Source organism: Ammospiza nelsoni, chromosome 3 (genome assembly GCF_027579445.1).
Source record: "Ammospiza nelsoni isolate bAmmNel1 chromosome 3, bAmmNel1.pri, whole genome shotgun sequence".
Taxonomy (NCBI): Eukaryota; Metazoa; Chordata; class Aves; order Passeriformes; family Passerellidae; genus Ammospiza; species Ammospiza nelsoni.
In genome coordinates this window covers 90,054,748-90,079,750 of record NC_080635.1, presented here as the reverse complement: position 1 = coordinate 90,079,750, position 25,003 = coordinate 90,054,748, and the positions used below count along the sequence as shown (strand labels likewise).

The following is a 25,003-nucleotide window of genomic DNA, read 5'->3' as shown; positions in this document are numbered from 1 at the left end:
ACAGGTCCAGGACCAGAGCAGTATTTCTGGCTACCTTCATTCCAACGTTTTTACAAGCTGCTGGTCACCAAAAGCACTATTACATTTACATAAGATTATTGATCCTTTTTCTGCTGAAATTTTGTTACAGGGACATTTGTGACCTAAACAGATTGCTAAAAGCATCACCTAAGAGGCTTTTTGCATAGGAACATTAGTGAGTAGAGAATTCAGCTACTTTCAGGTCTCAGAGGAAACACTCCCTGATATAGCAGAATCACTTCTGCACACTGTGATTTGTATACAAAAGCTTCAAAGTTATACAAATGAATTATTCCAAAGCAGTCATTTTATGTCAGTCATACACCCACGTAATGTCATCATGTACTTCTATTCCTCATGTAATTAGATATTTTCCCAACTGGAAAGAAAAAAAAAACAAAATAAAAAACAAAAAACAAATGACAAAATAATAGGATCATTTCACAGTGATGACATTTAAACTTTTACACCATGAAAACTGTAAAGATTAATAGAGGCAAAGCACATTTAATCTGAAAGCTTTTATTTAGAACTTTGCTTATGATTTGTTCTTATCTGAATCTAAGTTATCTTCCATGGACTTTATGTTCTTCTCAGAAAACAAGTGTCTTTGCTATATGTATTAAACTTACTCTTATCTTGAAACTGTGTCCTGTAAGAAAGAGTGGTGTTCAGTGAGTTTATTTGCTTTAAAAACATAGGTGAGAATTACTCTTCAGGCTCCAAACCAACTACAAATAAGCACAGATGCCTGTAAGCATCAAGCAGGTACTCACAAGAATTTTTAATTTGATTTTTTTAAAAATCTACTTTTAATTAATACTCGTTACTTTCTCTTAGCCCTCAATAAATAGAAAGCGTAAGGCATGTGAAATCCAAATTCTTTAATGGAGCTGAAGCTAAAAAGCACCATCTGCCATGTACCCCGCGGTTTTCAACCGGGACTTTTTCCTTCGTCCGCCGCAAAAATTTCCCTTCGTCCAGATCAACCCAGGCGATCTGGCCACGGCTGCCGGCAAGTCACGCACGGGGAGAGCGAGCGAGGATGTGCAGGTGGGAGCTGCGGACGCCGTGAGCGGTGGGGCCGCCGGAGCGAAATAGCAGCAGCCCCAGGCCCGGCTGCCGGCACGGGAGGAGCGGCGGCGGGAGCAGCTACTTGCAGAGCCCCTCCAGCCGCTCCAGCGTGCCCTTCATGTCACGGATGCGCTTGGCCAGGGCGGGCACGGGCTGCATGGCGCGGTCCAGCTCCTCGCAGCGCGCCACCAGCGCGTACATGGCGCGGATGCTGAGGTCGGCCGCCTCGCCCAGGCTCTCCACGCCGTCGCGGTAGGTCTGGATGCAGCCGACGCTGAGCGCCGTCAGCGCCTGCAGCCCGCAGTGCACGTTCCGCAGCAGCTCGTCCACCTGCGCCGCCACCTGCCCGGCCAGGGCCACCACGTCCTGCAGCGCCCCGGGGTCGATGGCGGGGATGGAGGACCCGCCGCCCCCCGCCGGAGGCTCGCCCCGCGGGGCGCCGCTCAGCCGGATCCGCCGCTCCAGGTTGTTGGCTACGAACTGGGTGAGGCGCCCTTCCCGCAGCACCGTCCCCTCCAGTTCCAGGGCGCTCGCCAGCGTCGCCCGCCGCCCCTCCGACAGCTGCCGCCCCGCCACCGCCGCCCCTCCGCCGCCAGCCAGGCTGAGCGCCTCCAGGCTCCGCTCGTCCCGCCCCCGCCCCGCCGCCGGCGCCGCGGCCGGGCCCGGCTCCTCCATGGCGAGCGACGCGTGCCCGCCCGCTGCCACCGCCCACCGGGGGCGCGCCGACGCCTGTTTACGTCTCCCGCGATTGGCTGAGGGGCCCGGGGAGGCGTGGCCTCGGCTGTTCGTGCGGATCCCGATTGGCCGGTGGAGCATCGCCCGCCTGCCGCGCACTGCGAGCCCGTGACTCGGAGACCGGGAGGGCGTGTCGGCCCGGATTGGGCGGCCCCTAAGGGAGGCGTGGCCCCGAGTGTTTGTGTCGCTTTCGATTGGCTGGAGCCAGGGCAGAGAGGCCGCCGCTCCCCCGCGATTGGCGGGGCGGGGCAGAGAGGGGCGATGCTGGCGCCATCCGCGCACGGCGGTTGGCGCGGGGGCGGAAGTGGGCGGGACGCACCCGGGTAACAACACCGGGGAGCTGTTGGTGGCTCGCCTCACTCCCCCGCCATGTTCTCCTAGCGGCGGCTCCGGTTGCGCCACCACTTCCTCACCCCGTCACAAAGCTCGGGCAGACCCTCCCCAGCAATCCGACCCGCTCGTCCCTGCTTGGGCTTGACCCTTCTCCCCGGCACAACTCTGGGTACCCACGTCCTACCATGGTTACCACCACGGCGCCACCGCCCTTCCTGGCTCGGATCTCGGCGGGCACCGAAGACCCGCGGCGGCTGCCGCCCTCCGCCCTGCTCCAGCGCCTCCGGCGCGGGGACAGCAACTGCGAGAACCAGCCCAGCTGCTGCCTGGCGGGCCCGGGGGGCAGCGCCCGCCCCGCGCTGAAGAGGGTGCGGCGGAGGAAGGGAAAGATCCGGCCCGGCCCCGCGGGGCTTCTACCCAGCCGCTACCAGCAGTACCAGCAGCACCGCGCCGGGCTGGGGAGACGGACGCCGCTAGGAACCGACTTGGTGACGGACGCCCCCCCGGAGGAGCCCCCTGCGCCTGCCCCCTCGAGACCCGCGCCCGGCAAACCCCTCAGGAAGGAGGTAAAGACAAGACTGTGCTACTTTTCCTCACTTCAGCCCGCTCCCGGTGCCCGGCGAGCCGGCCGACGGCTTTCCCTTTCCCTCGGGGTGGGGGGGGGAACGGCGAGCGGGGCGCCCCCTCAGAGCGGTGAGGGGGGGAGCGGGCGGGGGGGCGGCAGAGTTTCCGTTACGCTCGGACGGGGCGGGGCGGAGCTGAGGGAGAACCGTGGGCGATGATTGGCTGCCCGGCGCCCACCAATGGGCGCGCGGCGCTGCGCCCCAGCAACAAGCCGGATTTAGCGCTGCCGCTGGCCGCGCGCCAGCCCCGCCCCGCGCTCGCCGAAGGCGGGACGTGCGCGGCGCGCAGCGCCCCATGGCGGCCGGCGGGGCTCCGCGCCCTCAGGCCCCCGGTGCCGGCCGAGCGGCGGGATGAGCTGCGGGAAATAGCGGGGAGAAGGTTTCTCGGTACCCCTCCCGCTGCCGAGTTGGCCCCCCGCGCTTCAGTAAGTGTCGGGGGCGGTGAGGGAGCGCGAAGGAGAGGGGTCGTAGTTGAGTTGATTGTTCTTTGTCTCCGCAGTTCTTAAAAAACAAGATGGGAAAGACAGAGAAGGCGGCCGTTCCCTACGGCCAGCCCGTTCACAGCTTACACCTGTGTGAACAACCAAAGATTAACAGGCAGAAGAGTAAGTGTAACACGCCAGTGACGAAGATCGCCTCGGCGAAAAAGATAGAGAACTTTTGGCAGGATTCTGTGTCGCCAGAAATAGTTCAGAAGCAGGAGAAAAAGCCACTTAAAAACACAGAAAACTTCAGAAATGCCAAGTCCAAGAAACCTATCGCCCTAAATGAAGTGAGCCAAAAAGAAAATTACGCTGGGGCAAAGTTCAGTGATCCACCATCTCCCAGTGTCCTTCCAAAGCCCCCCAGCCACTGGGTGGGTGGCACAGCTGAACTGTCCGACCAAAACAGGGAGTTGATGGCAGTCCATTTGAAAACTCTCCTAAAAGTTCAAGCGTAGTTTCCAGGATCTCTCGAGTAATTGGCAAAGAAAACTCCATCCAGGAAACTTAAACATGCCTTGTTGCAACAAAAATTGCAAAAGACTGTCAAGTCTTATAATCACATAAAAAAATCCTTGTATTATATTTTTTATGGTTGTGTAAATAGTGTACATCTTGTATTATGTGTATATTCTTGTTCATACTTTGAGAGGTACATTTTAGTTTTGTTATGAAAGGATGTATTTTGCACTGCCTGATTGGTAGATGTCTTGTATATAAAATATGGACAATTTTACGTGTGTGCTTGACACATGAAGACTTGACTTGCTTTGCACAAGGTAATGAAAATTTTGGAAGGAGAGTACAGCTTTTTGATTAAGGTTCCAGATCAAATGTGAATGTTCTATTCGTGCACTACTGACAATAGTTTTACATTCTGTCTCCCAATCAAGTATTAACATGGAATTTTCCATACAAATGTGAAGTTTTGCCCTCTGCTCTGGAAACTATCTGGAATTCCTGTTCATCTGTTCGTTTTTAAAATTAACTGGAGTTTGACTAAAATTCCAACCCACCAATTTGAGCACTGCTGATTTCTTTAAAAAAGTTCAAAAACAAAAACCAAGGAAAAAAAAAAAGGAAAGAGCAGAGCTTTCTGCCAAAAATTCAATTGGTCACTAAAAAATTAAATAAAACAATTTGGCCTCCCCTTATACATGTCTCTGTTTTTCTTTGAGTGTGTGTCTGTTAATTCAAGTATGTGAATTTAAATCACTTGATAGCCTTCTAGTGCATTGGTAGAAATACTTCATCTTTTAATTATCTCAGGGAAAATTAGGAGATAAATAATGCACCAAGAATTCCTTATGTTTAAAAAAAACGCCACCTTTGTGACAAATCGTTCCAGGATTGTTTTGTTTGTTGAAAACTGAGAGTTCAAGCAAGTTGGGCACTTAGACATTGAAATTCATGCGGTAATGCTCCTTAAACGTTTTCATAGTATGTGGCTATTAAGCGAGTCGCAGAAAATGAATGGAGCAAGTCGAATTTTGTGTTTTCACCAGGTTTGTCTCCTGCTCATAGCTATGCTGGAAAATGCATCCCCCTGACTTAAAATTCTTTAGGAATTGGACTGTAGATTAGCCTGACAGGCATGTTGAGGAGGTAACAGATTTGCAGTTATTTTCGTAATCTAGTGTTTAAATAAAATTAATACCAGGAAGTTTGTGAAATTTACATAAGCTAGAAAAGTGTTTTTAAGTTTTTGGATCCCCAGAAACGATACACTGTCTGTTCTCTGGTGTCCTAGGAGAGGAGAGTACGTAGGATGAAAATGGCTGAGGTGGCTCCCTGGTGTGAGCAGCATCTTCAGAGACTGAGCTGCATTAGGGGTGTTCATGCTGCACCTTTGGCCCAGAGCATCGCTGCATTCCGCACGGGGCAGTTGGCAGGGTTCATTAGTACAGCCCTGACATGAGCCTGGTTAAAAGCTCAAAAATTAAGGGGTTTTTGGCTTGCCTGTAGATACTAGTTATGTAATTGTAAAATTAGGCTGTTTAGCTATCGATGCTCTAAATTAAGGGTTGATACAAAATTTTTGGTTTACTCCAAAGAATTAGAGGTTCACGGTCTTGCAAAAGAGACTGGTATTGGTGTACTCAAGGTCAGTGAGTGGCTTCAACAACCCAGTTTCCTGCCTAATCTAAATACTCTCTAATTTGGTGTCCCCCATTTTCTATTCTAAAAATGAACAAAACCCCTCCTGGTTTTCTGTTTGTGGGATTTTTTTAAAATAAACAGTATTAGGGCAAAGAAAAATGCCACTGGAATCTCGCCGAGGATGACTCAAGGAGACTGTAAGTCTGAGTTTGCTATGTTTGGTAAATGCTGTATTGATCTGCCGTTGTGCTTTTCTCTTTTTTTTTCCCTTTTTTTCTTTTGCCTGCATGTCACCCAAGTGCAAAACAAAATGTCTTACCCATAGCTTTAGGCAATGGTTAATTTGGTCTGGTCGCCGTGAATCTTGCTAACTAGCTTGACAAGAGGGCGTTTCCATCGGCCAGTGGGTTGGCGTTGTTTAGAATGATGTGTCCTCTATCCTCCTGATTATTATCTCATTGCCAGCAGCCTCTTCCCCACCTTTCGGAGCTTACAGAGTGAATGCTAGCTCTGATCCTGCATAAAATTTATCAAAGTCGCATACCTCTTTGTTCCTGCCCTCATGTGCCAACACATCCCTTAGGGTTAAAGAATCCATTAAATGTTAATTGCCAGTAGTTCTTAGCTCCTCAGTCAATTCTTTGAGAGCTGCTGGTTGAGACTTCTGAAGTGTTGGGAACATAAAATTTCCCATAACTTGTTGGACCCTAAAGGATAAGATAACAATGTGGTGTTTCTAAATAGTAGCAAAAAACCCAAAGCTTATTTGGCGCCCGTCTGTGTCAATGATCCCGCAGAAGTGTTGGAGCACTTCCTTTTTCTGACTTCCTGAGATCTTTGGGCTGTGCCCCTTCCTGCACAGTGGACAGGTTTGTGTATTGGGCCTAAGGGCAACATGCACTTCAACATGACCAGCTGAAAATAAAAACGTAGTCATCTTTTAGGACTATGTTCTGCACCTTAGTTGTCACTTTCCTGCTTTTTTTTTCTTTATGTTTTTACAATACCATCTTACAGGGATTTTCACTCTCAAGATTTCCTTCACTTTGACAGATTCCTTATCCCAGTTTCCTGAAGAGGAGCCATTGTATTACATGAATGTACTCTTAAATTTTGAGTTCAGAGCCAGCAAAATATTAGTGTCATATTTGGAGGGCTTGTTTGCAGTGCAATATAAAATTATGGAGTGACACTTAAGGAGTGACCAGCCTTTAAGGAAGAAAATGAACAAAATCGGTGGATGTGTTATCAGCTAGTCATGTGTTTGCTGTACAGGAATAAATAAATACCTTATTAAATCTTCTGAGGTCATTAAGGAAACTGAACATTAGCTCTTCAGATAATCCTTTCTGTTTGAAACTCTAGTGCAATGCTATGCAGAACTGCAGGGGAATCTACTGAGAATTAGCTACCGCCTTACTTTTAAACAGTTAAATGTTAATGCATTGACAGTCCTGAAATGCAGCTCTCACGGAGGACAGAGGTATCTGTTGTTGGGTTCTGAGGCTCAGCCCATTACACAGCTTCATTAGTAATGGCTGGCTTGGTGCTCCAAGGCTGAAATGTTTCTGCCTCCTAATGCAACAGGAGCTAGAAATCCTATGAGCATTTGAACTGTATTACACCAGGATCTCTTCAGAGATTTTGCTGAATTGTGCTGAATACTTAAGCAATCTGCATATGAGATTGTAAATTTAATTTAATTCCATCTGATTAATATTTTATCCAAGGCATGTAATTTTAAACTGTATTTTCATTATTTTCAGATTGTTTTTTTTTAGCTTTTGCATGATAAAACATTTGATAACTGTCACACTTTAGGATTTTTTTCTTATTTAGACAGTTTTGAAATCATGTACAAAGCTGTGTAGATTATATAAAGTCTGAAGATTATAGATTATATTTCATCGTAATTTTGAAAATAAGTTTACCTTTATTTTCTACATAGAGTCATAGAATCATAGAATGGCTTGGGTTGGAAGGAGCATCAAAGATCACCTAGTTGCAGCCCCCTTGCCATGGGCAGGGACACTCCTCTAGACCAGGCTGCTCAGGGCCCCATCCAGCCTGGCCTAGAGCACCTCCAGGGATGGGGCATCCCCAGCTTTCTCTGGATAATCTGTTCCAGTGCCTCACAACCTTTGTAGCAAAGAACTTAGTCCTAATATCTAATCTAAACCTATTCTCTTTCAGTTTGAAGCCATTCCCCTTTGTCCTGTCCCTCTATGCTCTTGTAAAAAATCTTCTCTCCATCTTTCCTGTAGGTTCTCTTCAGGTCCTGGAAGGAAAGCCTTGATGCTTCCATTATGCAGTTAAACAAATTCCTTATTTTCTTCTACAACTTCTTGTGCTCTTTGAATTTTGATTTTACAATGTGTTCCTTAAATATTCTTTTTCATATTATATGCTTGACTGAACTTTTTAAGGGGATTTTATTTTCTGTTGACATTTCTAAGATGGGTTTCTGTTAGGAGTAGGCTGGTTCTCACCTGAAAGAGGCTATGATGTAAGCAAGAGGTAAAGTTGTAAAATGTAAACATCTACTGTGAAAAACTGATGCTACTTTGTTGAACAGGAACTACAGTGCTAAATATTTTTGATAATGAGAAATAAATGTTTAGTTGCTGTTTCACTAGAAAAGATAGATGAAGGGCATATCCATCAATTAAGGAGAAATACATTATCCAATAAAAGGACCTAAGTGCTGAGGTTGAGCAATAGAATGTTATCAGCAATTTTGAGGGTGTGAACTTTCTGGATTGCTCTGAAAGTGCAGTAGAATGTTATCAGAACTAAGGCAGGAAGGTCAACAATTCAGCCGAATTTGAAGAAGTTTCCTGAGGAATTAATTTGCACAACCAATATGTCCTAGCAGAGTCTTCCCCTGTGTTCAAGTCAGCATTTCTCTCTAACTTTTTTCCCATGGGGTAATAAAATCTCATTTGTTCAACTCCCAGAAAACAGATTTAGATTTCGCAAAGCTCTGGCTCACTTGGAATGCTGCATTGGTACTTTTATTTAACATTAGCCTAATGACATTACTACAAGTGTGTGGCAGATGCACCACTCAGTCTGAGTGGTCCATAAACCCTTGTCTTCAGTTTGAGAACTAGGCTGGTTACGTGCACTTTCAGTGTAGGTTGCCAGTGGTGAGTAAACTGGTGTGATTTCCCTAGATTATACCTGGAAGAGGAAGTGTTTGGGGATCCAGGACTTTTCTCGTATTTATAGTCAGACTTTGCTGACTCTTTTGTTGTAGTTCAGTAAGTGGCTGCATCCATTTCAAGAAGTGGTATAATCATTATGGCCATTGTGCCATTCTTAAGGTCATAAAGCAAAAGGTTTTGAGGAGATTGCTGTTTGTATTAAAGATGCCATTTGCTCCTTTAATGAAGCGGTGTGCTTTCATCAAGTAGGCCTTTGAACCCTTTAATTTGCCAATGTCCTTATAAGTGGTGATGGCAATGGCCATCAAAATAAAATTTACTTCGTTTTTCATTTCCTGAAACAAGACCTAGAGCTTCATTTAATAAAGGGCTTAATATAGAGACTCAGGCTTTCCTCTAGTTTCTCTCATCACCTGATTCTGGTGTCCTTCACTGCCTAGAGACATAGCTGCAAACAAAGAATAAGGTGTGCCCTTACTTGAAATGATATGTAATTTTAGATCTGTAATTTGCTTCTGTGTGTATGTAGCATGAAGCTTTTGTAAGTTTCATTCCTAGCATCAGGATATTCACAAATTGTATGTTATCATGTTATTTAGAATAGCAATAAGTCATTGTAAGAATTAATGAAGTCATAAATTGACGGATCTTGTCCAAATTTTAGATATTTTTTGTATGCAAGTAATAAAAAAGGGATGATTGTTTTGTGCCCCTTCTCCTGTGTACTAGGAGTGAAAAGGGAAAAAATGGCGAGACAGGGAGAAAAAATACTCTGAAAAACAAGGTCAACTAAGAGACGAGAGTAGCAGCGTAGATGTCACCATTATTTAATGCTGGAAGGAAAGATACTGCAAGAAAAAATTGTCTCCTGAGGTAGTTGATGTTACTGCAAATTTAAGGAATTTTAATGGCTAGATGAAACTCAATTTGCTTCTACTCCTTGACTGGGACCATCTGAAGAATGACCATGTGAGATGGCAGATTTTGTAATTGACTTTTTATCTGACTGCTCAGTACCTACTGTCCATTACTAGAAATTGCACCTTGCTGCAGCGTTCTTAATGGTTAGCGCTGCTTCAAGTGTCACAAAATGTCACAAGTGCTTACTGCTCTCAGGTTTTCACTTTTTTTAGAAGTAGCTAGATAAAGTATGTACATTACTGTATGTTAGAAGCCTCCTGTATGTTTTGCAGCTGGGAATACAGGCATGCTAGAAGGGAACTAGCTGGCTTGAAGTCCCTCAGTAGGCTGTTCATACACCCAGAAAGTGAACCATAGTGTCTGGAGGTCCGGCCAGGTTTTGTCTTTGCCAGTACATATGGTTTGTTTTGTGTGTGATCTGCAAGTCTTCCTTACCCACTGCATAGTATGTAAAATGCAGTTAATATAAGGTTCTGCTTAGAAATGTTTGTAGTTTGATAGGACTGGTGAGATAAATCAGGATGCACCTAGGTTTTGTGTGGTACGCAGTTTTATTACACGATAGTTTTAGTAATTTGCACAATAAAGATTAATATTACACTTTTTTCCATCCTTTTTTTGGATCCTTTGATACAATATATAATCTATACACACCACTGTCCTCCCCCCATGACCAGCAGTGGGGTGGCTGATGATAAATCAGCAGTTTCTGTTCATTAGCTGCTACTCTCCACTGCTGCACAAACATGCTGCAGCCAGCAGCTGGCTGAGAGGGCCATGTGCAGTACCCTCAGAGTTCCTTGAGTTTACATTTGCTTTATCTTTAGCCTTTTATTAGATCCTGGAAGAAAGAGAGAAGCCCAGTTGTTTTCAAGAGAAAACATCTTCCTTAAGGAGAACAGAACGTGTCATTTGTGACTGATCCAGTTTTTGTTACTACCAGCCAGTCCTTCTTAACACCTCAAGCCTTCCCATCACTTTCCCAAACTGTTTTCTTTATTTTTCACTACAGCTCTCTCTTTTTTCTTGCATTTCCTCCTAAATACATTTACTTATTCTCAGTTTCCCTCACTTCCAGGCAAATGTTCACACATGTAAGTTTTTTCACCTGAAAAATCAAACGGAGTGTGCCACATTTATTCTGTTCTGGGTACAATTGCTCCAAGACAGTACGTACTTTTTCCTAGAGGACAGTTAGATTTTTACAAGAGGCAATGATTCTCTTGAGATTTCTCCTGTCAGCCTAATACGAATTGACCTGTCAAGCCTTGATAACCATAATATACCTCACTTGATATCCTGGAGGACTAGAAACAACTGATGTACTGGTCCACACAGATACAACAGAATTATCTGTCAAACACAACTCAAAACCCCAAACAATTAGAATTTAAGAAGACTTTCCTCAGAGATCAGAAAGTCTGAGAGGTCTGACATGGACTGGTGACTGGCAGGAGACATACAGGAAGAGGCAAATGCAGTCTGCAGCTCTGACACTCATGAACCAAGGCTTTTAATCTAATTTTCTAGGCTGGGTCTGCTGTCTGAGAGCCTGTCACATGTCCAGGTCCAAAACTCCTTAGCCTCCTGCTGTAGGGTGGTGGCTGTTGGAGTGTTCAGTGGTAGTTCCATAGTTGGCCAAACATTTCTGACCTGTTTGTGTCATAGGCAATTCAAGGTAAGAGTTTACATTGCTGCTTTGTGTTTTCTCTCATTTTGGTCAAGGGTAGTCTTTCTAATTTATAACCATTGAGACTGAAGTCAACAGCAGCCATGTGACTTCTTGCTGCATGTAAGTTAACTTTAATAAAGAGAAACTGGTAACACAGATGCCATTGCTTTGTCCACAGAGATAACTCTGATCAACTAACTGTGCCTGTGCACTGTTAGTTCAACTCAACTCCTATTTTCAACACTTTTTCCCTCTTTATTTTTCACTTATGAATTTTTATTTCTTTTATTTTTCTGACTACAATGCTGTTGGGAATACATGCTGAAGCTCTGGAGAACCATAGCTGGTACACAAAAATGAACAAGCAACATGCACATTGAAATTTCTGTCTTTAGGAAGTGTTGGGGTAAAAGGAGAGGTTGGGTTAGGACCCCCAGTTCTCATGAGCCTCCATCTGGATTGCATAGCCACCAGCCTCAGTAATGTTCTGAAACATGCCAGCTTTGATGGCTGTATTAGTGTATTTCAGAGTGTTTAAAGAAGGCTGCCTTCCAAAAAAACCCAGGTTTTCTGGTTTCCCCTCCACAGCCCCAGAAGCAGAACTCAGCGAGAGGGCGGCCCACACCCCTAAATAGCCTTGAAATGAAACAGAAACTTCTATACAGGCAACACAGCCTGATTTTGTCCTCTCCCCTGTGGCAACACTGAAGACTTGATATGTATTGCTTTTACAACTGATTATTTCCAGTCTTCCAAACTGTTGTATGTTTATATGATTTTTAACACATACATGCCCTACTTTTCAAATACTATGGGAAAACAGTGTGAAGATGTGGGGGAAGGGTAAAAGTCTTGCAGCCTTGATCCAAATGCCATCTTAGTCACAATTTTCTTAGGAAAGGCTTTGCTCACGTTTTACACTGCTGAGATGGGGATGTGGGCAGCGCTCTTGGGGCTGGGAAGGACGTGCTTTGCCTCTGGGCTTCAGTGAGATACTGAAGAAGGTGAAGGAGTGGGAAGCTGATACCTGATGACCAGTGGAAGGAGCTCTGCTGACACAGAAACCTTTCTCCATATTATCTTCCTCAGCTGCATCCAGCCTCCCTGGCATCACTTTTTAAGGACCTCTAGTACACCTCTACCCTTCCTTAACTTCCATTGCAGAAATGTAAGGGAATGCATTTTACACACAAAGTAACCATGGACACATTCAGCAACTTTTTGGTCCACATCCAGGGAGCAGTGACACTAGATGGACACAGAGGTGACAAGGAAAGAAAAGAATTAACAGGCAGAAGGTTAAAAAACCACATTACTATTGAGAGAAAAGATGAAATGTGCCATGTGCATATGGGATGCAAAAGAGCACTGGTACGTTTGCTTCAGCAGATGGAGTCACTGCCGCAGGTGTCTTTAAAGCATACACCCATAGCTTCGTGTCTGCTCTGCTTAGGGCCCAAGGGAGTGAGTAGTAGGGAAAACCCAGCGTCAAGGCCTTGTAGGGCATAGGCTGAGTTCCCTCTAGTGGCTTGCTTTGGCATTCCACAGGGGTACCCCGAAAGGACACATTTGGGGAGCAGTAGCCCATCCCTCTTCATTACAGCCTTGCCCAGAAACCATGCTTGTGTTGGGCAGCTGGAGGGTAAAATCACTGAGTAATTCTTGGTGAGGGCCTAATTACAAGTTAATTTAAAGTCAGTTATGTAAACAGATTAAATCCTTCCCTGTATTTATTTTTCATCATAGGCAGACTCAACTACTCTTAAAAATTCTCTATCTGCTTTACTCTGCTGCTTCATCAAGTTGATGTCCACTGCTAATACTTGCTGCTACTAATACTTGCGTTAGGCAGGGGTTTGTGAGATCACAGTGAGTCAGAATAATCTATGTGATGTCGTCAGGCAGTTTGGGGAAAGGCTCTGTAGATGGAAAACACCGCCAGCAGCAGATCAATCTGTATTTGTGACTCAGTGTAATGTATTTGTTTGTAGAGAATAGCAGGCAGTAATTTATTAGGCAAAAATATTTTTGAATTACTGTTGCACTGGTGTGTCAGAACAATGAAAGAATAGCAACCAAAAAGGAATAGAAGAAAACCAACAAAAAAGTTAATATTTTTGTTTTTCTTCAGCAGGTGTTTTACCAAAGAGGGAGCTGGAGATTAGAACAAGTGGATTAGGCAGGAAACCTTAATTTCTAAAAGAAAACATCCAGTGCACTTTTGGCACCATGTACAAAATACACTAGAAATAGTGTCTTTTGTGAAACACAAGCTCATAACATATTAATGACTGCATCCCTGGGGTTTTAAAAAATTAGAATAATCACATTTCCTTCTGCAAACTGATGAACTTTGGAGGAAATTTCAATAAATAGAACTGTGCATTGTTGCTCTCTATCCTGTCCTTTTATGACAGGATAAACAGTGAGGAACATGTCACAAATCAAGGGCCTGAAAATATGTCTAACCCTGGCTTCAACTTAACAGTCAGCAAACAAAAAGGGGAATGTATATTTCTAGGAACTATTTTTACAAGTTTGGAGGAGATTATAAATAACTCTGTTTTTCAGAACTTCACTAGTTTATCTAGGCTGGTACATATTGTCAGTACTAAGCCAGTCAGAACATAGAAGAGATAGGTATCAAGTCATATATTTCCAAAGAAATCTGTAAGCTTTTAGACAGTAGCGTAAAATACAATGCTTTTCCATTTCTCTTTCAAACTTCCCTTTTAAAAAAATATTTCTTATTATTTTGATTAATTATAGTATTTATAAATGTAAATAAGTTACAGTACTTTTCAGGCCTGATGGATTTTAACTTTAGCAGTATTTTTCAGCACTACATTTTGCAGACTAGATGCCCATTAAGTGACAAATGAAAGATTCACTGCTACATGAATGTACAGGCAATTTCATGGCTAATGAGAGCTATTACTCAATTGGCAAAAATATTTAAGAAAAAAGAAGAAGGCCTTTTAAGTTTCTTTTTTATTAAAAGCATCCTAATTGTTGAAAACAATTTATTTATGATATACCATCTCACTCTGAATTTAGAACCAATCAAATTGTATGCTTGGACTGTGCTCATACTTAGTGACTAACCCCAGTAAAATGTTTAACACTTCAGTTAAAAGCCTAAAACCCATACATTATCACAACTGAAAATCCTCCTCTACACAGGATAAAACAAAAATACTACAGCTTATCAAAATGTCCCTAATACTTTTAACTGAATATACTTTTAAAATAGAATTTCTATATGAGATACCAGATGATTACTTGTCTAATTTACCTGTGCATCACCGTTCACTGTAATTAATCTAAGTCTTTTAACAATACCCCATGAAACCAGTCCAACTGTTCACCTGACCCAAATGAGCTAATTGCACTTCAGAGTATGGATCCTATTTCATACTCACTCAGCCTGGCCTTTTGTTCAGTTAGCTATTAATTTTTTTGATTAGATTTTGCAAGACTTGACAGTTTAGCCTCAGCTCTGTTCTGGAGGTGCTCATGACATCACTTCAATGTCACAGGCACTTGAACAGCATCTAGGTGCAGAACATCAGAAACTGATGTTCTCCTTCTCTGCTTCCTCACATGAACAGTCACTCTGATTTAATGGAGGTCTTGGAGTGTCACTGTACCAGGACAGATTTTCTCTTGACAATGGAAATACTAGTTCCTGAACCTGAGGACCTTTTCTGGGAGCTTGACACTGATGTTTCCACGTCCTTTGGCCTTTCCTGTAATGACTCAGACTGTGACTTTGTCCTTGATTACCCTGTTAATATACAGCATCTTGGAAATTATCTGGAGTGGAACTGAGACTGTCATCTCAGTTCTCAAGTCTCAGCTGTAGAAGTGTCAAAGTGTCACCTATTCTCTGGCAGGCAAACCCTAAAGACTATTATTACAGCACTTCTTCAGAAAAACTAAAGTATTTTTTATAGCAGAAATTACATCTTAGTCATGCATCCTTAATCTGTCTTGTCAATTCTATAAACAGTGTTCATATATATTGCTTGGTCTTACATCTAGATACCTCACAACACTGTTTTTCATTTTTAAGAATAGTTTCTTTGCATTCAGATTTGTGACAGCTCTGGATTTGTGCTATCAAATTAGTCATGTGAAGAATAAAAAATATTGCTGTGAATTGGATGATATCATCAGCAGAATAAATAGAAGAAAACATTTAAAAGACAACATTATCTGTACCATCTCCTCAAAAGAAAATGGTGCTGGCAGGTTTTTGTGAATCTAGGCCTTTGTTCAAAGTAATTTCATAAGAACTTTTCTATATTCTACATGTAAACTGAGTATTCCTGTCTAAGCACAGAATCTGGAGGAGATAAAAGCAATTGAGATATGTAACAGATGAAAATTTAGGGACATCCTGACCAGGAAGCTAAATGAAGCTTCATTAATGATTTAGTCCTTCATAATAATGGGATAAAGTTCACTTCATGCTGGAACATTTACCACATGTCTGGACAGTTCTCATTCTTTAGCTTTTCAACTAAGTGTGGGTCTCCTGTCAGACAGCAGCACTTCTGCATTACTAAGGAGAGGACATTCAAAGTGCTGGGAGAGATATTTCTGAGAAAAACTAAGTACAAACATGCACAACAAATGAAATCAGTCACAGAAAATGTCACCATGGGTGTAAGACCTGACTCTACAGACACTTACAGTCATGGTCATTTTTTCCTATTAGTGAGTGGACTTAGTGATGTGACAATTCAAAACAAAACCGAGCAGGTACTGAACAAAGGTCCATGTTTGCACACTAGCCATGAAGTTACTAATAATTTCCCCACAAACTCTATACACCTCATTAATTTTCACTCCTCTTATGTGTATCCCACTAAGGGCACGAAGGAAGCAAATGTGATGGATGGCGGTCACCCCATGGACTAGGGCGAGACTTGCCTTGTGAGAAGGGTGTGTTGTTCCTACACAATCACCTCAATGATGTACTCATCCAAAGGGTGTTGGTGCATCCTTTTGAGGCAGGAAGAAACATGTTGTGTGCTGCAGGCCATCGATTTGATGGTCTCTAACCCTCCCCAGCCAAAGAGGTGACATCAGATCTGCTGCCATGGGAGGGCAGCAAGGATTTGTGCCTGCTTGATGGGAAGGCCTGTGCATGGCATGGGGTGGTTGCAGTGCTAGTGTGCCTCCCTGGGACCTCCATGGCTTGTATTAAGTGAAGGAGCAGAAAGACCTTGTCACAGCTCTTGTAGGAAGTGAGATGTATATTTTGAGGATATCAATGAGTTATAACAATTTCTTCTTCTCTTTCAAGGCAGGTGTGTGGCTCCAAGGTGGGGTATCTGAGATGTTTCTCATGCAAACTGAATACCCACACCATGGGGAGAGCTGCAGGTGTATCTGCACATTTGGAGGTTTGGAAAGTTCTTCTGGCACTCCAGAAAAATTGCTTTGCTAAGACTCACCATATTAAAGGTATTAAAGTCCAATGTAACCAGTAGCTCCCAAAACCTGACCATGAGGTAATGCAGGCTGGAAGGAATCTCAGGAGTCTTCTGGTCCTGCCTCCTGCTCACAGCAGGGGTGGCTGCCAGGTCAGGCCAGGTTACCCAGGGCCAATTCTGACCATCTGAAATGGAGCCTGGCAGAGGGTTGGATGGCTGAATGCCCCTAGCCTTTCCCTGTCATACAGGATTCTCCCTGTCAGAGAGTATAAATATATCTCCATAATGCTAACAAGTTGGAAAAGCTTTAAAATCAATCTGTCCCTGTTACCTGTATATTGAGTTAAAAGGGCTGAAAGATTGAAAATATTTAAGAATGAACAGGATTAAAAGAATAAGCAGATTTAAAAAATCACAATGGGTTTTATGTAAAATGTTTTCATTCTTCAACTGTCATCTAAAATCAAATGGTTATTTAGTCTAGTGTCCCTTGGGAGGATTTGTCCCAGATTGGTGGGAAAGCATATCCTTATGTTACAAGCAGGATGCCAAGAACACACACTGTATTCATAACTGAACTGAATGTTTACATGCATTTAATTTGTCAAAATTTGAACAGATTAAAAAAACTTAAGTTATCCATATTACATAATTAATTGGTTATATTGTTCTACAAACAGGGTGCTCAGTGGGCTTAAGATAGCTCATTCTCTTTGCCAGGTAGCAAATAGCAGTTTTGCATTAACTGTCCATAAAATCAAGTGAATACATGCTGGAACTGTGAGCTTCACATCCATGTTACTCCACAAGCAGAGCTCAGTAAAGCATCTGACCTGTCTGCACACTGTGTCTCACAACAGACAATGTTCTCCAGTTTGTTTGGTTTTTTTTTCTTTATGCTTTTAGAAGGATTTATATGCTCCTTTTAAAAGGGACATTCTGGAAAAGGCTGGATACAATAATGAAGATAGGTGAAATTTATAAAATAGCCGATGAGAGGAGTGAGGACACCTTGATGCTATGGAAAGAACACAATTCATGTTCCCATTGAAATTAGCAGTAGTAATAATAGATGGTGTATACCTTAAAGTAAATATGAGAGTTGAAAAATCTGACAATTGTTTTTATGTGTGTGGTCCTTATTGAAAGTACTGGGCTGTATTCTTTTCTTTGGAGAATGAAGTCTTTTTTTGTAAGCATCCTTTAAAAGTAAAAGGTGAAACCATAGAATCAGTACCCTGCCTGACTCCAGAAGAGACATTGCTAGGGCTGGAAATTTAATTTTGCTATTTTGAGTCACTCAAACCTTGGACTTTCTGCCAATCTGCAAAGTAATCAGGCTAGAAAATCTTATGATAGAGGCACCTGCTGCTAGGAAACCCAGATTAATATTACCAGCACATATTGAGTAGGCTACTGAACAGCCAACACATACTAATGATGCCTGGGCTGCAAAGTCAGCTGGCAGCCTCCAGACACCCCATTGTTGGTCCCCTGAGCTCTGCAGCTCCACAGCTTCCTAGTACCAGCAGAGACACTTCTTGACAGAGCAACTCTACCCTTTCTTCTTTAATTTATTTATTCCAAAGTAGGTCATGCCGTGCCATCTGTTGACACTTAAAACCTATGGAGGTTTCCAGATTCCCTGTGGTCTCCTGCAGTTTAACATGTATTTTTAATACCCTGTTGCTCTACCTAGCTGCTGGATGTACTGAGACTACTAATCACAACAGCTTGTTCAATCACATAATGCAAAGGAGTGCAGGTCTTGAAGTAATATACTAGAGGTGAGTATGGCTGAGAGGGAAGGGAACACAACAAGAAGGGCCTGGTTTTTTTGCTGATGGTGAATCCTGGGCAATAGGGCTTTCAACAAAGAGGTGCTCCACCTGCTTTCTGCTTCTCCAGCAGCCTTGTTGAAAGCTTAAGAAAGCAGTCAGTCCTCAGATAGGTTTTTTCAGGGTGTAGTTAAATTTGCTTCTCTTGTTCTCTAACTGTGGGTATGTGAATTGAAGAGTATTCCACATCCACAGTTGCCTTTAGGTTCCTTGCACAGCATTCTCGGGACTCTGCCATGTGCCTGTTCATTGTGAATCACCCACACACTGTGAGGATGATTTCAAAAAGTCCAAAACACTAGTGGCTCCTGATTTCAAGTAATGATATTCAATTTATCCGCAGGAAGATTTCTGGAAAGGCACATGTCCACATGGGTGCCACGCTGACATGGCACACAACTCCCAACAAATACCCTTGGTATGTGGTACAGTAAGCAGCATTGGTAAGGAGCAGGGAGCTCACATACATGTTATATAGAACATACATAAAACATTGTACAGCGTACACAGACATTGGTACATGAACATTGTGCCTGAGCATGTAGGAGATGGGCTTTTAATTACAGGAACTGGTCCTGACCACCTTGCTACTAGCTGGATTTTAGTAAAGCATCCCAATAAACTGCAGCTCAGTTTCTCTAAAATGTGCTTTAAAAATGAACAGCTTAAGTGTAGGCAACAACAAACAGGCTGAGGTAGATACAGATCAAGCCCTCTTGGGCTAGAAACAACTACAACACATTACCTAAGTCTGCCAGACGTCACTGGGCAATGTATGACTTCCCCTCAAAATCATCTTAACCATTAGTGGAAACCAAAATGCATTGGACTAGCTTGTTCAGTAACACAGCTTGACCTCCACTATTTGCAGTTGTCAGTTCTTGTTTACAGGTTTCTGATATACTGGATGCCTTTTTTCCCTTGAATTTTAAAAATACAAAACCATATTTGTTTCATTTCACAGTGATGACTGCACAAGTTCAAAATGACCCTGAAACTCTGACAAAGTTCTGCCCATGTGTTACATTGATTTGAAGAAATCCAACTTTCATGAGTTATCTGTACAAAATTAGCAAAGTTCATAGTATTGTACATTAGAAATATGATTATTTTGAGTAGCTCTGTAGAAAAATATATTTTTCTCCTTTTTCACTTACCTGCTTATTTTTTCCCAGAAAACTGATATCAATTTCAATAAACCTGCAAAGTCACTATACCCATAAACCTCTTTTTGTCAGCAGTAAATGCAGAAGTATACATGGTGAGTGCAAACATACGCTGTGTTTACTTATATTACTACATAATAATATGTACAATATAATACTACAAATTAAATTTTAAAAAAGACTAATAAATCATTGTGTGCTATAGTAATTATAGCTACTGTGTTGTTGCTTTGTATATTCCCACTGTGACTAGATAAATATGGGCTTGAACGTATTTTTTGAAATTAATATCTTAAGCAAATAATTATTAATGAACACCCTTAAGGCTTGTTTGTATTTGCATAATTTATACTAATCAAGAACAAAAATAATTACTATTTTTAATGTCATTTCCCAGGGTATTATGGAAAATGTCAACACCTAATACAAGTGTTTTTATTATTATGCAATATATCACACTTCTGATTTTTAAAAAATAATAACATAAAAGCTTTGAGGGTAAAGAGATTTTCAATTAGACACAGTAAGCTGCTGGTTTTCTGTCTTAATAGCTCCTTAGTACCACTAAATCCACAACAAAGTATTTAATAGTAATTTTTGATGTCTAACAGATGTAATCCATTTAAGGTTCCTGTGGATTGCAAAGATATAATAAATTTGCTGTCTATCTGCAAAATAGTATACTCATATGAAACAAACTAGAGGCTTTTACATAAATTTTGTGAGAAGAAAATGCCCATCTATATTTAAATATAAATTTAAAAAGAGAAAATTATATATTGAATTGTTTGAGTTGAGTAGTCATCTTCTGTTTATTTAACCCAGAAATACATACCGTCTGTGAACAAGCAGCTGTAATACTTCAAAGGCTCACTGTATTAAAAACAAAGAACTTTAAGAGCTGCAAAGTACTTTCTTCCTCCAAGGGAATAAAAGAGCTAGGACCTAACTGTGGTTCTGTTTGAATCAATAGCAAAATTAAACTATTTCTAGCAGCATAGGATGTAAATAATTACTGGCACAACTAAAGGGTCATTTTAACATTAGGAAAGATAAGATTTTTTTCATTACTTTGAAAATTTTAACACAGTCTAGATTTCATTTTTCACTTACATTTGCAAATATGAAAAATGTTATTAACCATTTTTAAACTGGGAGCTAAGAGAAGAAATTAAATGTGTGGAGAATTATGTAACAATTTTTGACTTTGTTTCAGCTCAATCAGGATTTAACAGGGAAAATATTTGGTCTTGTGTGTACAGGGATGGATTAACTCTCTTGGAGAGGTAATGGGGGCAGGTAACACCGATGGACAGAGTGGCTGCAGTTTGTGGCCATAGCACACCTACCTCTTTTGTGTGTTTGTTTTCTGTGCTGCGGTCTGTGAGTCAGCCAGCACACGTACAGTGGGAAAGCTGCAGTCCCTGCTCATTGCCAGGCTCCTCTCCTGCCAAAGCTGAGGTACCTCAGGCCTTCAAGAGGAGCTGGCAGCCACAGAGACTTAAGCTTTCCACATCTTATCATCAGTTTTTCCTTCCATTCTGGGCTGTTAGTGTTTGTTGCCCAGTTAGTAACTCATGCTGCCAGAATGATTTTGTTTTTTATATTTCTTATATATATATATTCATAGCTCTTATGATTATTAGACTAGATTAAGTTATTGTTGTATATAATTCCTAGCTAGCTCCAGTACTTTCCCCCACCCTGACAGGCAGAAAGACAAAACACCTTCCAGAGGCTCCAAGCCCTGAGGGGTCCAAGGCCCCTATCCCGTCTGGATTCTTCCTGGGAGCCAAGGTTGAAACGAGCTCTTCAAGACACAGTTTCATAAACAAAGTTTAGTTCCTATTTAAAGGGGGGGCTACAGAAGAGGTGGAACAAAAAGGGGGTGATTATTTCATCACTTGTGCTTCTAACTGGGGATTCTTGTCAATTATGCTAATCTGCTAAATTACCTGTGCAGGATGGGCAGTTTTCCATAGCCATCCCTTAGAGACTCCAATAAAGACCAGCCTTTATATTACCTCCTATACTAATATTGTCTTGAAAGTATGTTGTTTTACTTATAGGTCTTTAAGGCATCAATGCTATAAAATGAAGCATTGAATTTATCTGACATTAAATAAGAAAAATCTGCCTCTTACAGGAAGAAAGGAACTAAGCAGCTAAGCTACAACCAAATATAATATTAAAAAAGTAATACTTAAATAAATAAAACAAAAAAAGTTTATAATTGTCAGTAATGGAGCTGATTTAGCATCAAGTGTCTTGAAGAAACACGTACATCATCAGACTGCTTTCAACACATATCTTTTCAAACTGGCATAGCAATATGACTGGGATGATGCTGCTACTACAGAAATTATACAAATATAACAATTGACCTTTAGTATAATGTGAAATAATTACCATATCACAGATTAAAATACATATGAATATATAACAGTGTAAGAAACAAAAGAGCATAGTTTATTGGAGGAGTGAGGACTCAAAGGCATTTTCTGCTGAGGTAAGATCTCTGATGTTTGACATTTTTCTTGCTGTTACAAAAGTAAAATTTGAGTATGAAAGAGAAAGCAAGCAGTCAGGAAGTTTGTGTGTTAAGAGTCTTGGATACCAGTAATTTAATTCCCTGTTTACATTATGCTGTGCATACTTCTAAGAGCCTCGTAGCTGATAAGTTTTATGTAACTCTTCAGAGAGACAAACCAAAAAAAGAAATCTAAGTTTATCTAGCTCTACCTTTTTTACTAGAGCTATCTGCTCTAATTGGCAATGTTTAAGTCAGGAAATTTTTGAACTTCTCTTGGAGTTAAATGATGTTCCTTGTTAAAACAATCTCACCCCAGCCGGAAAAAAAAAAAAAAAAAAAAAAAAAAAGTAAAAATAGCTACAGCTCTACAGCTGATCCCTTGCTGCATTCTTGCAGCTTTCTGAGTGCAAATGAAAATCTGCATCAGATAGAAAAGTACTATTTGTTAAACCAGTCTAAAGCTGGCAAAGCTTATACTAGCCTCTGTGGCTAATGGTGCATGAAAGTGATTGTTTTGAAAATAACTGTGTCAGTTTAAAATATTATTGCCTGTCTCCCAGAGGATACCACCCACATGGTGGAGTCAGCAGACTGAGAACACAGATAACTCCAAGCTGCTTCAAGATAAAATCCAGCGTTTAAAGCATAAAATGCCAAGGGGGGTGGGGGCAGCTTGAACTAAGCTTTTGGACTTTGCACTGGAACAGCCCAGAAGCAATTGTGTCTCATTCTGCCACCAGAGCTGGGGCAGGCACAAAGAGCTGGGGGCAGCAGCAAAGAGCCACAGCTGCCTTCTCACAGAGGGAGCCTGAGCTCCAAGCACGTCCCTCACCTTTCTGCTACAGGCTCACAGCACTTGGGCCAACGGTGAGGCCTTACCCACTAAATGAAATAGCTAATAAAACATGCCATGTGAGGGGTTTCAGATTTAATTCTGAGTATTGGACACGATGTAACCAGACATTAAGAGGGAACAATAAGCTCATGTTTTCTGTTTCAGTCTGCTCTGAATTTTTGACTTCACTGTGTTTAACTCTTAAGTGGTGGCAATGAGATGTCTACAGGGAGAAGATTTCACTTTTCTGAACCCACCTACCCTGCATTATTTTCCCTTAATAAGAAATGTATAAGATGTGTAGTGGCATCCCTGATCCAGTAATGGTTAAAAAAGACAGTATGCTTCAGTGACTCAAGCTATTTATCTTCCTGAGTTCCTAAAAATTCTCTGCTCTGTGTTGATACTGTGATCTGACCAAGGAAGCCCTTACCATGCTTTCTTTTTAAACATAGGATTCACTGTTGTAGCATTGTATGTCTTGATATGAACTGCCTAATATAAAGCTATTTGTAGACCAGGCTGGAATGTTATCTTAGGCAGGTCAGTGCATAGCTCCTACACACAGCAGCAGCCTACTTTTGTTTTTAATATTCACTGTGCTCTTGTTTTTAAAGCTTTGGAGTTTGGCTTGAAATCCAGGCCACCCAGAATTTAACAGCAAAACTTTCACCGAGTTCAGTGTGATCAGGATTTCAACCTCAATGCCTAATGTTGCTAATGTGGGATGTGGTAAACTTGATCATCCAGTTTTTTATGGCCACAACAGATGTTCCTTCTTTTAGACCAATGGAAAGCTACTGAACTTCATCCACCCTCCAAAACAAAAATACAAGCATTTGTTTACAGGCTGATTCCAGGAATATGAATTGAATTAGCAGCTGTGAGGTTTGTTCTTGTTTATTTATGAACAAATATATGTACAACTCTTGCTTTTTCCAAAGAAATGTTTCCAGGGTTTTTCCTCTCTATAGTAACAGTATTTTAAACGGTCTAATGCTCCATTATAATTTGTTTAGCACAATCAAAATATCATCATAGTATTTTTTACCTTTTTTTTTAAAAATGGACCAGTATTTTTCCTCTGTCTTAGAAAACAACGTTATGGTTATATGTTTTTCATTTTGTTGACTTATAACTTAGATTGACTATAATAAAATATTTCTGTAATCATGACCCAAGGTACAACCTATAGCAAACAAAGGTAATGAATATAAATGTTTTCTTCCTCTTGAAGATATTCAATGAATTTTCAAATCAGCATAAAAGGTTAAAAGACTGATGCCTTCTCCTAAATTAGAAGAAAATATATGATAATGTAGTAACTGAGACCTGAAATTTCCTAATATAAGGAGCAAGAAAATTATTGCTAATTTGAAAGGTACCATCCCATCTCTGAGGAAAATATCCAGTGGTTCTTCCACACAAACAACAGAATATGAACAAGAATGGGAGTGAAAAGGCTCTTTATTAAAGGAATGAAAGTCTCATTAACAGGCATCTGTTTCTTATGAATAAAAGAACTTTATACCCTTTCCTTTCTCTTTCCTGAATTGGACTGATTTCAGGAATCACAGCACTGTTTTTATTGTGCCAGATTAAAATTTCTTGTGGCCTTGCTTAGTTTTCAGCTAATGTGAAGGCTTTGCTCACAACCAAGCCCCCCACTTTGCTTTAAAATATGCTGCAGCTGTGTTTATTTTTAGTTCTGTGGGCTGTCCTTTCCAGTGATGCTCCCAGCAGCTCTCTCAGGGTAGGATTTATCAGAGTGGCAGCTCCTGCTTCCACACATCTAGTCTCACTACAACTTCCTTGTCCTGGCTCTTCATGGACCTTTGCCCAATGTAACTCACTAAACCAACAGAAAATTACCAAACTTTTTGAACAAGCCTTTTTTGTGCCATTTTAGTGAATTGCAGCAGCTCAGGTAAAGGTCCTGCAAATACCAAAGGCAGCCTAGTGAGTGGCACAAATTCTTGGCTGGATGAAGGAAAATCATGATGGAACTGTGAACTTTTGGAAGCAGAGATCTATTGTGTGTCTTGCAAAACTGTTTCAT

The 25,003-nt window shown here is 41.7% G+C and overlaps 2 protein-coding genes across 2 annotated transcripts; one reads left to right on the top strand and one right to left on the bottom strand.

The window, feature by feature from the left end:
* Positions 1-527: 527 nt before the first annotated feature.
* On the bottom strand, positions 528-2,350 carry BORCS6 (BLOC-1 related complex subunit 6). The gene is given in 6 exon segments (XM_059467687.1): positions 528-1,906; positions 1,908-1,959; positions 1,962-1,988; positions 1,991-2,165; positions 2,167-2,238; positions 2,285-2,350. Coding segments are annotated over 6 exon segments (1,125 nt in total). The 3' UTR covers positions 528-1,173.
* Positions 2,139-4,422, top strand: PNRC1 (proline rich nuclear receptor coactivator 1). The gene is made up of 2 exons (XM_059467360.1): positions 2,139-2,729; positions 3,286-4,422. Exons 1-2 carry the CDS (start codon positions 2,349-2,351, stop codon positions 3,724-3,726), a joined length of 822 nt encoding a protein of 273 aa, XP_059323343.1. The 5' UTR covers positions 2,139-2,348; the 3' UTR covers positions 3,727-4,422.
* Positions 4,423-25,003: the final 20,581 nt, after the last annotated feature.